At 39.4% G+C, this 16,308-nt stretch overlaps 1 protein-coding gene across 1 annotated transcript in view; it reads right to left on the bottom strand.

Moving 5' to 3' along the window:
- Positions 1–16,308, bottom strand: part of LOC124161886 (tuftelin-interacting protein 11) — a 119,373-nt gene that overhangs the window by 5,147 nt on the left and 97,918 nt on the right. The window contains exons 12-13 of the mRNA XM_046538135.1: positions 8,606–8,717; positions 1,306–1,475 (exon numbers count right to left, since the gene is read on the bottom strand). Coding sequence (XP_046394091.1) covers positions 1,306–1,475; positions 8,606–8,717 — 282 coding nt within the window. The remainder of the gene's footprint in view (positions 1–1,305; positions 1,476–8,605; positions 8,718–16,308) is intronic.

Below are 16,308 nucleotides of genomic sequence, written 5' to 3'. Positions count from 1 at the left end.
ATGAAGAAAATGATTATAATTTTTTGCCACAGCTTTCAGTGGAATAACCTGCTATTACCCAATGAGAGTCTCTTAACGCGATCTTCAGCGAGATACGGGGGAGTTGGAGGGGTGGGGGAAAGGCGATGGGATGACTCCATTAGATTAAGTGGGGTCTGCCACAAAATAGCTTGCTCTAACAATAAGAGGGGCCCAAGTTCTGTAGAAGTGTTAACGAATGAGTCCTAGGGGAAGGATTTGCACCTCTTGAAGGTAGCCCTCGTCTTTGATGCTCAGTTGGGAAAAGGAAACCTTTACAGTTAGATAGAAAAAATGAATGTGTGATTCAGGGTTGGTTATGAGAAATACAGAATGGAGTCAAATTTTTTATGGACTCGGTACATCTCTAAATTTTCTATCTGACTTGGCTAACTATATCTGCTCCTTTACGACTCTGAGGCAGCACCTCAGCCCTCTGGACAAAATACTATGAGTTAATACGTTCAGTTACTCATAAAGTAATCTCCAAAGCATAATGTAACAGAGGTGTTATTAGAGCTACTTCAAAAGTATTTTACAAATGTATTTTTTTTCTTTTTGGAATAGGAAAATACAAAAAAACTGTATTTTAAATAATATATCCAAGATACATTCCGGCCATATATTTGAAATACCAAATACATATTACAAATGTACTTCAAATACGTATTTTAAAATACTTGTGCCTGAAATACTTATTTTAAAATACTGCCCAGGCCTGCCTGCGGTTACCCCAGATGTGGCCTTCGCCGTATCTGAACTAAGGCCATGTATAACAAACCTTTGTTTGTGGTTGTTTAAGAAATCCTCAATCCAGCATATGATATCGAGGTGTATGCATTCCATAGACTTCTAGCAAAACACGATTTCGTGAGCGGAATTTTATTGAGAGCTTTTTTGAAATCTAAAAACATTGTGTCTACTTGAACGTGACCCATTCCAGATGAAAGAATACATATCGTGTAGAAGAAAGAGGGCTGGCTGAGACTCACATGACCTATCTTTTTGGAATCCGACGAATCAGATTTCAGCTAAACAAGATTTTTCTGTCTAAATACTATCTCATTACTGGGCTGATGAGAATGTGTTACAGTATTTTGCACGAGATCAACATGAGCGAGATTGGTCTTCAGGGACTAGAATCTTCTCTATCACCATTCGTAAATACAGAAGTAACGTTTGCTATTTTCCAATCTTGAGGGACACCCGGCCCAACAAAAGCTTTTTCACAAATTAATTAAAATTTCACTTACAGCTAGCTCTTGATTGGGAATCAGGATGACTCACCTCAAATCTGGGTGTCTGGTGCGGAGGCTGCCTCACAGCTGCCGTGGGCTGTTGCATGGCATCCATGGGGCCAAGGTAGGGTGGGGGCGGGATGGGTTCGAGCGTCGGTGGGGCAGGTGCAGGCGGCATTACACTGCGGTTCATCATCTCCAGCGCCTTGTGAAATTGCTCTGCACCACAAACAGAAAAAAAAACACATCACTATGGACGACTTCAAACACAACTGCCTTCACAGGCAGAGCACAAATTCTAACACATGAGGGTCATTTCACCTCAAACTGAAAAAAGTTCATCCCTTGATTTTTTTCAGATTTTTATGAAAACTTGTGACATTCACCTTGAAGTAAATGCCAGTTTTGAAAAAATAAATTGGCACTTTGTGCCAAAAAAAGTGCCTTCAATCATTCTATTTCTCCACCTTGTAGTAAAGCCATGATTTTATTTAGCTTAGACTTTGATAACTAGAATCAAAGTTTTATGGTGGATAAAATTAAAAATTTTGCCGAATAAATCTGTCAATTATGGTTTACAATTTTGCCACAAAGTATAAATATTTTCTCAAATAAAAAATGGCTTCATAAGTATTTGATACATTATTTCATGGCGATAGAAGTTAATTTAAAAATTTTACGTAAATATGCAAGAAAAGAGGTACATATCTTCAAAAGTTAAGCCTTAAAAAGACAGTAGACATTTCTTTTAGACTAAAACAATGTACTTTTGCAGAAAGTATTGAAGTATAAATGGTAAACAAACCATGGAGATTAGACCTTAGGGATACAACCCTTAGCATTTTTTTCCCAATAGAAAGTCGTTCATAAGTCTATGATCAAAGCAAATGATCTACCCTTGAAATATTAAGTTGAAATTTAAATTATCAAGACAAACAAAAAATAAGAGTAGGTGGCCTCTGCTCTTTACCTTGCTTATATTGCCTGATCAGTGCTAATCTGCCACAGTAGATACCTACAGAAAATACAGTTAAACCACCTCCTCTAACTTTTTTGGTACTAAAGGGAAAAGTGTAGCCCATGGGTGATCCAAATTGGGGGTATGCTTACTTTTATAAAATTAAATACTGAAAATAAAACTAAAATTTCCATTTAGCTTAACATTTGGCATCTTATAAAGAAAAGCAAGCAGAGAAAGTTACTAAACAGGGAATTAATAATCGCAACAAAAATAATGCTAGTAATACTGCCAAATTTTACAAAGGAACAATGTATAAACTAGCTCTTCCTATACCTGACATCCTGACATATTTCATACGTACATGATGCAGCAGTTAATGAAATTTGCCTAACTTATACATTCAATGAACACAGAAAAAATTTAATGAATTCCCTGACGAATATTAAATTAAAAACCTTCTCATTCTAAACAAACATATGTGCATGTATGGCTACATTAATGAATTGGAACAATATTACAAAGCACAGCAGGAACTGAAAATCGGAGTCTTTAGGATGATTTATTTGTTAATAGCATGATCAATTGGAATCGGTGTTGTCATGATAAAGGTGAGCATTCTGACAACATAAAAGTCTTAAGCAATTATTAATTAAGCACATTCAAGGGCTCGAATTGGCTTGTTCATTGAAATTTTAAGGCTTCAAAGTTTTTTATACCATGGATCCATCGCAATTCCTCAACTTAAAACAAATGAACAGGGTTCAAACTTGTTTTTGTGCCAATTATTTTGGTACCAAATGTTTATAGAGCCAGTTCCATTTCTGACCTCAAGAACCACTGGAACTGAGAAATGAACTGACCCATCCATTATTTTAACTTAAAAAAATGAATTGAGTAATGTTCACTTTAAGGTATTATTCTGGACAGTGGTGTAACTAGGAATGTGCTTTGGGGGGGTGAGGGGGATTAGAGGGGGCCACCACCCCCAGCAAATGATAATGGCTCAGGAAAAATTTTGAAAAAGAACATACCTGACAATTCATTTTAAACCTTTTCGACACTTTAACTTTAAACTAGTGATGGGTCTGTTCGATTCCTCGATTCTTCGATTCCTCGATTCTTGACCAAGAACCGGAATCGAAAACGAGTACTTGCCAAGGTGAAAAATCGATTCCGATTCCAGTAGTACTTCAAACCACAAATTTATATACAACCGCGTTTCGAACAGTTATTCGAATTTTCGCGCCACGTAATCGTAATAACAAAACACATATCTTGGGATGTGCGAGTACTCGAAAATTCGAATCAAGTCGAGTAGTTGGTACTCGACTCGAGCGTTTCTAGTAGCATTACGAATGTCGAGTCGAGTAGTTAAGGTTACAGAGCTTTCGAGGCTAGTAGGTCCAGCAATCTGCCGACAGGAGGTGCTATCATGAAACTCATGTAATAATGCAGTTTTTAAAGCCGATAAGTCATTCTAATGCCTTGGCCTGGTAGTTTCAGCTTGCCGAATACACTATAGTTGTCGACGTGGGCGCCGAATACCTTTACGCCAGCCGCGGCGGCCGATCGTCTTCCTACCCGGCGCACACTGGCCCGGAATCGGAAAAAACTGGAATAAAGTCCAAAATGACCTTTTTGGGTATAGAGACTTGAAACTTAGTGTGAATAATCATAAATCATTACCAGATATAGATTTATATGCCATTTTACATAAATACGACCCTTTAGTGAGATACAGTGGCCCAAACATGACCAATTTTTCAATGCCACGAGAGATATCGTTTTTCCTCAAAAATCTTTAAATTTATCCAGGTGGGTTTGCGTTGGTATGAGTTTTATGGAATAAAAAACGCAATATTCCTTTGACCTGGTGCTTTGCCTATACTTTCAATGACTTTTGAGGATTTTGGCTCTCATCTGTCTGCTTTTACACGCAAAATGGCCGACCCGTTTTTCACGTGAAATTTGACATAAAGTAGACATTATCTTTCGTTTACGAAAAATATAACCCGGAAAATTTGAATCAAAATATATAGTAGAGATTTATAAAGAGTACTAATTAGAAATCTTGAAAAATTAAGTTTGCGACGAAGGAAATAAGAGCAATTTTTCAATCGCGCGTCAAGGCTGAGCAACACGCCGCGGAACTCTCAGGCTCGGTGAGTGAGGCCGATTTTTCAAGTTTTTTAAAACATTAGCCATGAAAATCGTCATTTTAAGCATGAATAATCATCTTCATTGACTTAAAACACTTAACTGGGGATATTAAAAAGGATTATGTATAGATCGACTGGACCATTTAGCGCATTACTCGAGTGAAAATACTAAGGATTGGATATTTTTCGGAACCATCCCACGCATAAGAAATATGGCTCGGGTATCGAAGTAAAGTGAAGAGATTAAGTCAGCATGCTTAAGAGAGAGGAAAATGAACTGTTTTCGTGAAAGGCAACGACCGATACCCTTTTTCCCTTTCCACCTTCGCCGAGGTGAGTCGCGCGGAAAGGGAAGTTCTGACACCACAAGGCTCTTTTAGCCTTTTTTATTACTGCGTCCGTCCGATGTGATATTCATTTGTAGCGTTTAGTTTCTTTCTTGAACTTAAAAAAAGTAAGAGATTTTAAGGTTGATTTAATGACGTGAGAAGCATAGAATTTTTTCGGCTCTACAAAACTAAAGTTTAGTTCTGTAGTTTGTTTGCTTCGTCTACTTGAATTCCATGAAGATTCAAGATCCAAAAAAATCGTTGATATAATTTTTACTAAAATTCCAAAGTCTCCGAAATCTTGCAATTTTGGTAGGAAAGTACTTGCTCAGTCACACAATTGTGTAGCAAGAGGCAATTTTCTGCAGCAGCAATACTGTAACATGGAGACGTCAAAACCTGCTGGCTGGTCAAGATACAGTGATGCATTTGGAAAAGTACCCAAAGTCACCATAGCAAACACTGTTGAAGCTGAAGTGGAAGCTTATTTATCAGAGATGAATGCACCACCAATTTCCTTCCCTGGGAAATACTGGAAGACTTGTATCTCCTACCCAAGCCTGAAAGTATTAGCGAAGGGGTTTCTTGCCATGCCGCCATCCCCTGTGTTCAGTGAAAGACATTTAGTTCTGCAGGAAAAATATGTGAAGTAAAATACAACAGGCTTTATGCTGACAGAGGGAAGATGGTTTGCCTTCTGAGCAAAAATTTACAGTCTGTAAAAGGAGACTAAATTTGTGAGACATTATTGATAATGATATGATATTAAAGGAGATACTTTTACTTTAAGTTTAAACATGAGTGCTAATATTCTTAAGTAATACCTATCATGTAACAACACTTTTCAGGTATGTTTCGTTTTGAAATTTAGCTATTATATTTTAATTACATAGTGATGATATGAAAGATGCTTTTCTCAACTGACTCTTTCACAGAGTAATATTTTTTTGAGTGGTTTTCCTGTTGCCTGGAATTAAGTGATATTTTTCTTGGAGCTTATGGCATCAGAATCGATGGAATCGGTATCGGTAGAATCGGAATCGAAATCTCAGAATCGGAATCGGGATCGGAATCGATAAAATTCTGGAATCGACCCATCACTACTTTAAACAAATGCAGCTATTATGCATCGAATCCAGACAAGATTTTAAAATCATTTTTTGAACCCAAAGGCTTTGGGGGTGATACATCCCCTCATCCCCACCCATAGTTACCCCACTGATTCTGGATCCCTATGGCATGAAAACTAAAGGAGATGGATGATAACAGTTCCTCTTGGATAATGCTGTGTGCTGTTTATTTTTTCTCAATATTATGTTAACATTTGATATAAATAAAGGCAACAAATGCAAGCCTCAACTGTTTTAATTAGGGATGGGTCGAATAGTAGATTTCTCGAATTCGAATATCGAATTCGAATATCAAATCATTGCTCGAATATTCGAATACCTCGAATACTAAACCATGAATGTGAGAATGTTTGACTAGGTCGCCTATGCAGCAGGAAACCCAAGATTTTGGCGAGTAATTGTGATTGCCTTTAAAGGATTCAAACAGGAATTTAGCTGATTAATGGAATATTTTAATTTTATTTAAACAATAGGGTAGTTTCCTTCATTAAAGAAAACGAAAGGCATTGATTGTGATTCGTTACCTACGATTGGTGTATTTATAATATACAAATTATTTGGTTCTAGAAATACCGGTTTAGACGAATGGCAATGGTCAATTTTATCCTCATTTGAAAAAGGCCAGATTGGCACCCATGTGATGCCACTCCACTTGACACTCACAGTGACCTAGTTTCTACTCGAGAGGATAGGAGTTTTACATCCTTTACCCAAGGAGGTTACTAATGCATGCATGAGGCACAGAGCTCAGGGAAACATGACTTAATAATCACTTATTAAAACTGGCTACGGTCGGAAAGTTTTCTTCGTTTGATAAGGTATTAATAATCCTTAGTTGAGCCAAGCGCTACCAGCTAGCATGGTACTCGGCTACCTGCTAGCATCCTGCGTCGTATCAGCGCTCAGAGCCTCGCCCAAGGTCACCTCACAAGGCGGGAGGGGGAACTAGAAATGCGTCACACGGACTTTTCCCCATCATTCCCACTTACGCGTCGCGTTTTCGCGCGCTTAAAAATATTCACTCTTGATTTAATTGCGAAAAATAGATATCGTCCAATAAAAATCTAAAAGCGTTAAATACGTACTCGAGGAGCATTAATATTTCGATGTAGGCAATAAAAAAATAATAGGAAAGCACCCTATTTGAGCATAATGCCAAAATGCTAAGACCCTGTCGTATTTCTTCGTCTTTCCGGCATTTATTTTCCTGCGTAAAATGCTTAAATAAAGTCAGAAATATGTTGTGTTTGGTCTTATTCTTTCTTAAATCATGCGCATATATTTCAATCCAATAAAAGTGTAATATCAATTGCTGAAAGTCATTGTTAGACAACTTTTGGGCTAGTAGATGACTCATGCAGCAGTTGACCTCCAGAAATGGGGGACTTCGAAGCAGGTAAGCAAAAAAGGCCACTGGGCGAGTAGAGGGGGGGGCGTGAGACACGTTCCTATTGTTCTCATGTAACTTGATATTTTTTCGAAGCTACCGTCTTCGTAATACGATCCCTGCGCGAGCTGTGATCTTTTGTTTGATATCGGAGAAGAGGAAATCGTCAGAGTGGGTGAGGCGAATGCTGAAGGGAGGGGGAAAGCAGATCGTGGGAAATGCGCCAATGTCACTATCCCACGGCGCTGAGTTCCTCCCTGTGGTAGTTTCATCTCCTGGGGAAGATTCAAAATAAGTGTATGTCGTTATTAGCCAAAAAGGACACATGGTAAACACCTCGTCTTATTTTTATCAAAAGATGGATGCGGGAAAATGGACAGTGGGGGAGAAAGAGCGAAGGGTGAAACGCGATTCTATTTTTTTACGGTAGCTTGATATTTTTTCGAAGCTAAGGTCTTCGTAATATGATCCCTGCACGAGCTGGGACCTTTTGTTTGATTTCGGAGAAGAGGAAATCGTCAGATTGGGTGGGGTGAATGCTGAATGGAGGGAATAGCGGATCGTGGGAAATGCGCCAATGTTGCTATCCCACGGCACTGAGGTTCTCCTGATGGGGAACACCTGGGATTTTCGGATTTTTTTCACCCGATCAATTTCGGTTCCCCACGTCAAACTCTTTTCACCGCTCTAACCCGCGAATTTGATATAGTTCGTCAGCTTGCCTAAAACAGCGTTGCATGCAATAAACGACTACAGTTCTCCTCATTTTTCCGAGTCAACTACCAATGACGTGCGAGTGAAAGCGTATGATGCGAAATTCAAAGTATTCGAGGTATTCGAGACAGTACCTTTGGCATAACTATTCGAGATCTCGAATATCGAATACTTTCTAGTATTCGAGGTATTCGAGTATTCGTGGATACTATTCGCACATCTCTAGTTTTAATACATTGCCTTTGGTACAAAAAACTCTACCTGCAACTAAATATTGAAAAATAATGATCCCAAATTACATAAACTCAAGAGCAAGCTATCAAACATCAAGAGATTTCACTCCTCTAACTGGGAGAGGCTCCAAAACCATTTCATAAGGTTTTCAAACCAGAAAAGGTGGAGCTGTCACAGGGCACATGCAATTTGTAGCCTGGCTATTTTCCAAAGTTATTCATAGCCTGACTCCATTTACGGCAGCAAACACCGCTTTAATGAACTATGGAATTGCTATGGCATCTCTCCATCTCAGAAAATCATCCCAGGACTGGGAGTACTTTTCATAATAAATTGCTCATGATTATATCTAGCTAAGCATTAGAAGCTATTGAAGGCAAATCCCTTGGTCACAAATGTGGGATTAATTCATATCTTTAGATGAGATGTACGTACCTTTGATTTGGGGCTGGGCGTGAAATGGATCTGACAGCATGCCCTTCCAGCCCATGTACCAATTGGTGACTTCATCAAAGTTGGGCGAATGGCTCAGCCACAAAGACAGAATCTATTAAAGAAGAAGAATACAACATTGGGAAATGGTACACTGATAGTAGAATGGAAGCCACCTCACACAACAACACTTAAGAGATTGTTATTCTCGAGATGAGCCTTCCCCGTTGAGTGACCCTCAACACCAGTCGAGGAATGCACTTCTAAAGCTAATTCTGTTACCAATATGTATCCATGTTGCTATGGATGTTGCTGGGGGGGCCTGGCCAGGTCGTCGCACGCCGAGGGCCCCGAGCTCATGGGGGCCCCAGAGTCCTCTAAATTGCTGATAATACACTACATGGTTTATAACCCTCGTAACCCTATGAGGGAGTAGTGCAGAGAACTGCCAGCCAGAGGACTGTGGGGGCCCCCACAACGCTCACATATATCATGAAGCAGCCAGCTTGCGCTAGGGTGCTGGTCGCGTCTCATATCTTTCTCGTGTCCCACACTTAGGCCAAATACAACGGCGAGTTCCTGAGAATCTCCCTTGTGAGAAGAGACCACTGTGGCAACTGGACGTTCCATTGTTTCCCTTGTCCACTCTTCCCAAAGTCTTCAGTTCCATAGCGAAGCCTGATATCCCTGCAGATGTTTCTGTGTAGTCAATACCCCAATTTATTCATCGAGAAAAAAAAACATCAGATTACAATGTTTGGGTATAGTAACACATGTAACTTGTCTGCATTTTTGACTAAGGAGTATCTATTACCGTGGGGGTCAGTGCCACGGATGGGAAGTAGGGAAGGAAGCATTATTGGAGGGGGGAAGTTGCTTGTGCTGTGCACAAGCATCCTCTATTTTTCCTCACACAAATCGCGAAATCCTAAGTAGTTCAAGAAATGCTGATTTTGGTTAGTGAGAGAGTTTCATTCTACTTGAAGTTTTAATATCAATGTCGTAACTAGGAATATACTTTGGAGGGAAGATGCACCCCAGGCAAAGGGGTTCTGAGAAAATTTATGAAAAATGACATACCTGGATATACATTTTACATTATATTGGCACTAAAAATTTAACTTTAAGCAGGTTATTAAATTTTTGAACTCAGCAGTTATTTAATTTCAAAACTAGACAATAGTACCAAGTAACTTTTTTATTTCTCTGAGTCTTTGAGGGGGATCTATCCCCTCACTCCCCATTGTTACGACACTGGTTAATAAGAAATGTGTTTACAAAAGTGGTGCACAGGAAAGATATGAAAAGATTTCTTTAATGTTAATAATATCGCAAAAATTTTCTGAATCCTCTGCTGGGGGGTCCTCATCATGAGCTCAAGCCAAGGGCTTCCAATCACCCCTCATGTTGCTATGTATGTTTCCGTGTATGTTGCTATGATGCTTGTGAATACACTAGGTTGTAGGTTATGTCCCACTTTCAAAGAAAGACGTCCTTTATTTAAGTATACCGGGACTAGCCACGGTGATAACTTTTACGGAGTCACCCGCAATGCATAAATTTTGCAAAAAATCCACAGAGAAAAAAATCATTCGCCTTGACTGGGATTCAAGCCTGGATCCCTCAATTTCTGGCAGAGTGCTTTAGCCAGTTAAGCTACCGAGGCGTCATTCTCCCCAGTGGAAATTTGTGGTGTCCGGTATAGTCCACAAATTTCCACAGGGGAGAATGACGACTCGGTAGCTTAGCTGGCTAAAGCACTCGGCCGGAAATTGAGGGATTGAATCCTGGTCTAGGCGAATGATTTTTCCTCTGTGGATATTTTGCACAAGTCCTTTAATTTGTCTTCCAATTAATTAAGAAATACTACAAACACGGTAAACATAAGAACACTTGATGAACAGCATTGGTTCCAAAGCGTAATGATTAATGATGACACAGTTAATTTTAAAATAGATATGGGAGCAGAAGTAAATGTAATGCCTGAGCATATTCTAAGAAAGGTAGTAAAAATCCTCAAATTGAAAGTGTCAATGTTAAGTTAGAATCATGTGGGGGAAACAAATACCGGAAAAGACACATTACCTTGTATTATGAATGATAAAATGTATGAGATTGATTTTATTTTGGTTGGTAATAAGAAGAGCATCCCTTTGTTAGGCCTCAACGGTATCATAAAGTTAGAACTGATAAAAAGAATTCAATTAATATGTGATACTGATGATAAAGCTAAAATTGTCACTAATTTTAATGATTTATTTAATAGTTTAGTTGGTTGTTTCCAAAATGAATATGCCGTTAGAGTCAAAGAGGGTTCTATAACATATGCAAAGCCTGCATGAAGAGTACCATTTTCACTGTTGCCTAAGCTTAAAGAGACACTTGATGAGTTGATTAATCAGGGAATTATTAGCAGCGTTGAAAATCCTACTGGATGGATAGGTAATCTAGCTGTGGTAGAAAAAGCAGAGATGGTTCTCTGGGAGATGTCACTGTGGCATTTTTTTAGTGTCCCCCCTCCCCCCAAAATTTCTGGTACCCCCCCCAGAAATTCCTCGAACTTCCTCCGAACTTATCCGCAGAACTTCTCCCGCTAAGGACTTTTCGCGCTAAGGTTTTTCGCGCAAAGGATTTTCGCGCAAAAGGCCTGTAGCAAAAAGGCCCTGTCTCGCAAAATCCTGTCTCTGGAAAATCCTGTCTCTGGAAAATCCTGCCTCTGGAAACCCTGCCTCTGGAAACTCAGCCTCTGGAAACTCAGCCTCTGGAAACAGCCTCTGAAACAGCCCAGAAACAGCCTACTTGCAATCCAAGACTTATATAGGACTACTGCGGAGGAATACTTACTCCTTGGCAAGCAAGGGGAAATCGGTGCTAAGTCCATAGTATTGCACTTTGGAGTGAGAAGTTTTACCATTGTCCTATCACAACACTCTCTCCCTCCAACACCTCACCCCACTATCTCCTTCCCCTCCATGTGTTCCAATGAATATCCCTCTGATTCGACTGATGTCTCAAACCCAGAAGTTGAGGGGAAAATTTTGGGTGGTATGCTGTTGACTCAAAACCAGGGAATGATGTTTTGCGGAGCGGCCGTTCTACAGGAGCAGTGACGCACCAGTGGCGCAGTAGTTGAATTCGCCTGGCTACCCCTCCACTCCCTGGAAGAATCCCTCCCCTCAAATCCTGTCTCGTCTTGCAATAGGCAAGCCTCTTCTGCTCGTGCCCTGGTCGTGGACGCATGTCTAGTGAGACATGGCAAATTTAGAGCAATTATTCTGGTGGTATTTAGCTGGTAATGTTTCCTTTGGGATCATGAATTACTATCATTGTTTTCTGTAATACTTCTGATTTTTGAATACTCTACTTTGAATAGATATCGAACGGTAATAACTCTTAAATTGTTTTTGGCTACCTTTTTCTTGTGAGCTGTTTTTCTTGTTTGTGGAGTCTTGCCCTGATCCAGCTTGTGACCGACGGTTGTAGTATTTCCCTTGTCTGGGCCTACGTGAAAAATCAACTAGATTTACAACGTAACGTCACATTTTGGTAGCAGAGACCGTGGTTCTATTTCCTGTCCTCTCGTCGAGGTCTCCGAGTGCTGGACAATGGTGACATTTCTCCACTATTTCTCCACTTTTTGCAGTTTCTGGTTGTTTCTCCTCTTAAAAGTGAGTTATTTTATGTTCCATTAAGTGCTTTTTGGTTCGTGTGGGATTACGTGACTAGTGTTGCCGACTTTTCCTCGTGGTCATATGCCATTTGACATTTTTTTCGTAATGTTCTTGATAGTTTGGATAGCAGCTAGTTATTCTCGCACTATTTTTGGTTGATTGGATTCTTCTAATAATGAGAGATAGTTTTATTTCTCGCTCTTTCTCTCTCTTTTTCTCGTTGTCGTCACTTCACTTTTCAAAATGCCTGGAGGTACTGACAACCCGTACGATAAAACTTATTTAACCACGGGCGAGGATCGTAAGGCTAGGAATAAGGCTAATTTGTCCGATGGAAGTGAAGTTTCTAATAATGAACGAGAATCCTCTTTAGAAGTGGTTCCACCTCGTCTAATGCACGAGGAAAGTAGTGAGATTCACGTTTCGCACGAAATGTCTGCTTCTCAGACATTGCCAGTTTCTGAAGTGTTAGTAATTGTCAAACAATTACCCAGTGATTTTCCGCCATTTGAAGTGTCAAACAGTGAGAATTGGTTTAATTTCATGTTAAAAGTTAATGAAATCGTTTCTTTGTCTTTGGTTCCTCTGTCAACGTTATTGTACCTTGTAGTATCTAAACTTCCTGCCAGCTCTCGTCATTTTTGGTTGTCTATGTTAAACTTGAATCTCGCATGGCCTCAAATCACAGAAAAAGTTTGGGCTAGAATTGTTAGTGACAGAGAGTTTGATCGCTTGATCACTACGAAAGTTAAGAGATTTCAATTCCCTCGCGAAACACCCCACGATTTCGTGTGTTCTGTGCATAATGCCACTCAGGTGTTGGGTTTGCAGTATTCCGAGTCTTCTATTGTGCGACTCATTATTCAAGGGTTAAATCCTTTAACAAAATCTGATATTATGTTCTCAAATCAGCCCAACACTTTTGAAGAATTGGACTCTGTTATCACGCAGGCTTCTAAACACTTAATGGACTGTGCTGAATATTCCAACACTTTCCATCGTATCTCTAGGAACACGTCTTCTGTTGCCTCTTCCAGTGCGTCTAGGGAAGTTTCTTTTCCTATAAATTGTTCTTACTGTAATAAACCTGGCCACAAAGTGAACGAGTGTCGCAAAAGACGACGATTTTCTCAGCCTGCTGTGAGTTTGATGAGTGTCCGTGACAAGTGTTCGACTCGATTGCCAATATTATCTATTAATCTTCATTCTATGCCATGCCAGGCTTTAATTGACACTGGCTGTTCTGTTTCACTGTGTGATGAAGATTTCTTTGCTTCTCTGAAATGTTGCCGGAGAAAAATTATTCGTAAAAATGTTGACGTCGATTTAATCACAGTGTCGGGGCAGCCTTTTCATATTAATTCCTCTGTCTCACTCAAGGTTCAAATAGGCAAGTTTTCTTGGAACCACGTGTTTTATCTAGCTAAAATCCCGTTTCCCGTGTTACTGGGTGTGGATTTCATTTGTAATTCAAAGATGATCATTCGTGCGACGAATGTCGGTTTTGAAAATGCCCCGAATTCTCTTTTTTCTTTTACGGACAATTGCGAAGCGTTTAAATCGGCGCCAGTTAGTAACTCGTCTGAATCACATGTGCTACTGTCCACTGAAAATACATTGTGTGATAAGTTGAAGGGCTTATTGTCAAAATTTCCTGATGTGATTTCTCACGAATTGGGGGTCACATCTGTTATGACCTACGAAATTGAACTGCTAGATTCAACTCCGATTCGATCCCATCCTTATTCGTTGTCACCTCCAAAGGCTAATTTAATGAAGAAACACATCCAATATTTACTTGATAAGAAAGTGATTGAGGTTTCCAATTCAAACTGGTGTTCGCCAGCTTTTCTAGTGCCTAAAAAGGATGGATCTGAAAGACTAGTGGTTGATTACCGTAAGTTAAACAAAGTTGTTAAATCAGATGGTTATCCAACACCTTCTGTTGAACATGCATTCCAATATCTTGCTGATGCAAAATATTTTTTCACTGTTCTTGATCTCAATTCTGCCTTTCATCAAATACCATTATCTGAGAATTCCAAGAAATTAACTGCTTTTGTGACGCCGTTCAGAGTGTATCAGTATAATAGATTGCCATTTGGTTTTGTAAATTCTCCTCAAATATTCACTCGTCTCATTAATGAAATATTGGGCGATTTGAAATATTCCTGTGTCTATCCATATATTGATGACTTGTGTATCTATTCCAAGTCTGCTGAAGACCATGTATCTCATGTTAATGCTGTTCTCAACAAACTACGCAGTGCCGGTTTGACGGTGTGCGAGGACAAGGTTAAGCTTGGTGTGGAATCACTCACTTTTCTGGGCCATCTCATCAAGAATAGAACCTTGCAGGTTGATCCTGAGAGAGTGAGACCAATTGAACAATTCCCAGTTCCCTGAAATGTGAAGGAAGTGGCCAGATTCATTGGACTTTGTGGGTTTTACTGCAAATTTATTCCAAGGTATTCTGAAATTTCTATGCCACTGAATCGCTTGAAACGTAAAAATGTTTCTTTTCAATGGACAGCTGTTGAAAATGAGGCTTTCTGTCAATTGAAGAAAGCTCTCACCAATCCACCAGTATTATCTTTCCCTCGATTTGACGAGGAATTTCATTTATTTGTCGATGCCAGTAATTTGGCTGTTGGTGCTGTCCTGAATCACGAAGTAAATGGTGATTTTGTCCCTGTGGCTTTTGCTAGTAAGGCACTCTTGGAACATGGACCTAAATTTTCTTCTTATGAATTGGAGTGTCACGCAATTCATTTTGGAATTCAAAAATTCAGTGTTTACTTACAAGTAAAACCATTTCACTTGTACACTGATAATGGTGCCTTGACATGGCTTTTCTCTCATCCTAAGAAGTTGGGCAAATTAGGCAGGATGGTGCTTAAATTATCCTCTTATAAATTCACTGTGCATCATGTTCGAGGATCATCTAATTCTGTCGCAGATTGTCTTTCTCGCATTGAGCCATCCTCATCTACAAATAGTCAATCAGATGTGGAATCAAACACTCATAAGGAGTCAGCTGTTCCTTATTCTTGTGTGTTACATAAATTGCCTTTGTCATTTGTCGACATTCGAAAACGCCAACAAACTGATCTCGTTCTAAAGAATATTTTCAGTCAGATCAATAATAATTCCTTGAACGACAAAAAATATTTTCTGAAGGGACAGCTATTATGTTATGGGAATTCTAAAATTAAGCGAGGAAGAGCTGTTTTGCCTACGGTCTTGAGGCCTATGATTTTTCAATATTTTCACTGCTCTAGTCTGTATGCTCACTTGGGCATGGCTAAAACTTATGATAAAATTAGCAGATACTTTTGGTGGAAGGACATGAAAAGAGAGGTTTTTGATATGGTCAGAAAATGCCATCTGTGTCAAACTTGTAAACCCAGAAATGCTCCACCTCCTGGCATGCTATCCTCGAAAAATCCTTCTGAAGTTTGGGAAAGACATTATATTGACTTTGTGGGACCTTTACCTTTGACTAAAGGTGGACACCAATATGTACTTTCTCTTATTGATGGTTTTTCTAAATTCTGTTTTCTTGAGCCAGTTCGTAAGGCTACGGCTGGTTCGGTTGTTTCAATACTCACTCAAAGAGTGTTCAGCAAATTTGGTTTCCCTAAATATTTGGTGTCTGATAATGCACAAGTTTTTAAATCTCATGCCGTTAAGGAGATGTGTTTGCAACTGGGGGTTAAGCAAATTTTTGTTTCTCCATACTATCCCTGTTCTAATCAGGTAGAGAGATTGCATAGAAATCTAAAATCTGCACTTGCTATTTTGTGCAATAATGCTCACCATATGTGGGACACTATGCTGGCTGACTTAAATTTTGCCCTGAACACTGCCTAACATGAGAGCAGTGGATATTCTCCTGCCAAAATAATTTTCGGCAGAGAAATTAAGCATCCTTTAATTAATCAGTGGGACATTCCAAAATCTTTATTCGAGAATGATCTCAACGATAATGATAGACAAGCCTGCCTGAATCATGTTATTGCTAATTTAAAAAAG

This window comes from Ischnura elegans, chromosome 7 (genome assembly GCF_921293095.1).
Source record: "Ischnura elegans chromosome 7, ioIscEleg1.1, whole genome shotgun sequence".
NCBI lineage: Eukaryota > Metazoa > Arthropoda > Insecta > Odonata > Coenagrionidae > Ischnura > Ischnura elegans.
This window is presented reverse-complemented; position numbering and strand designations above follow the sequence as displayed.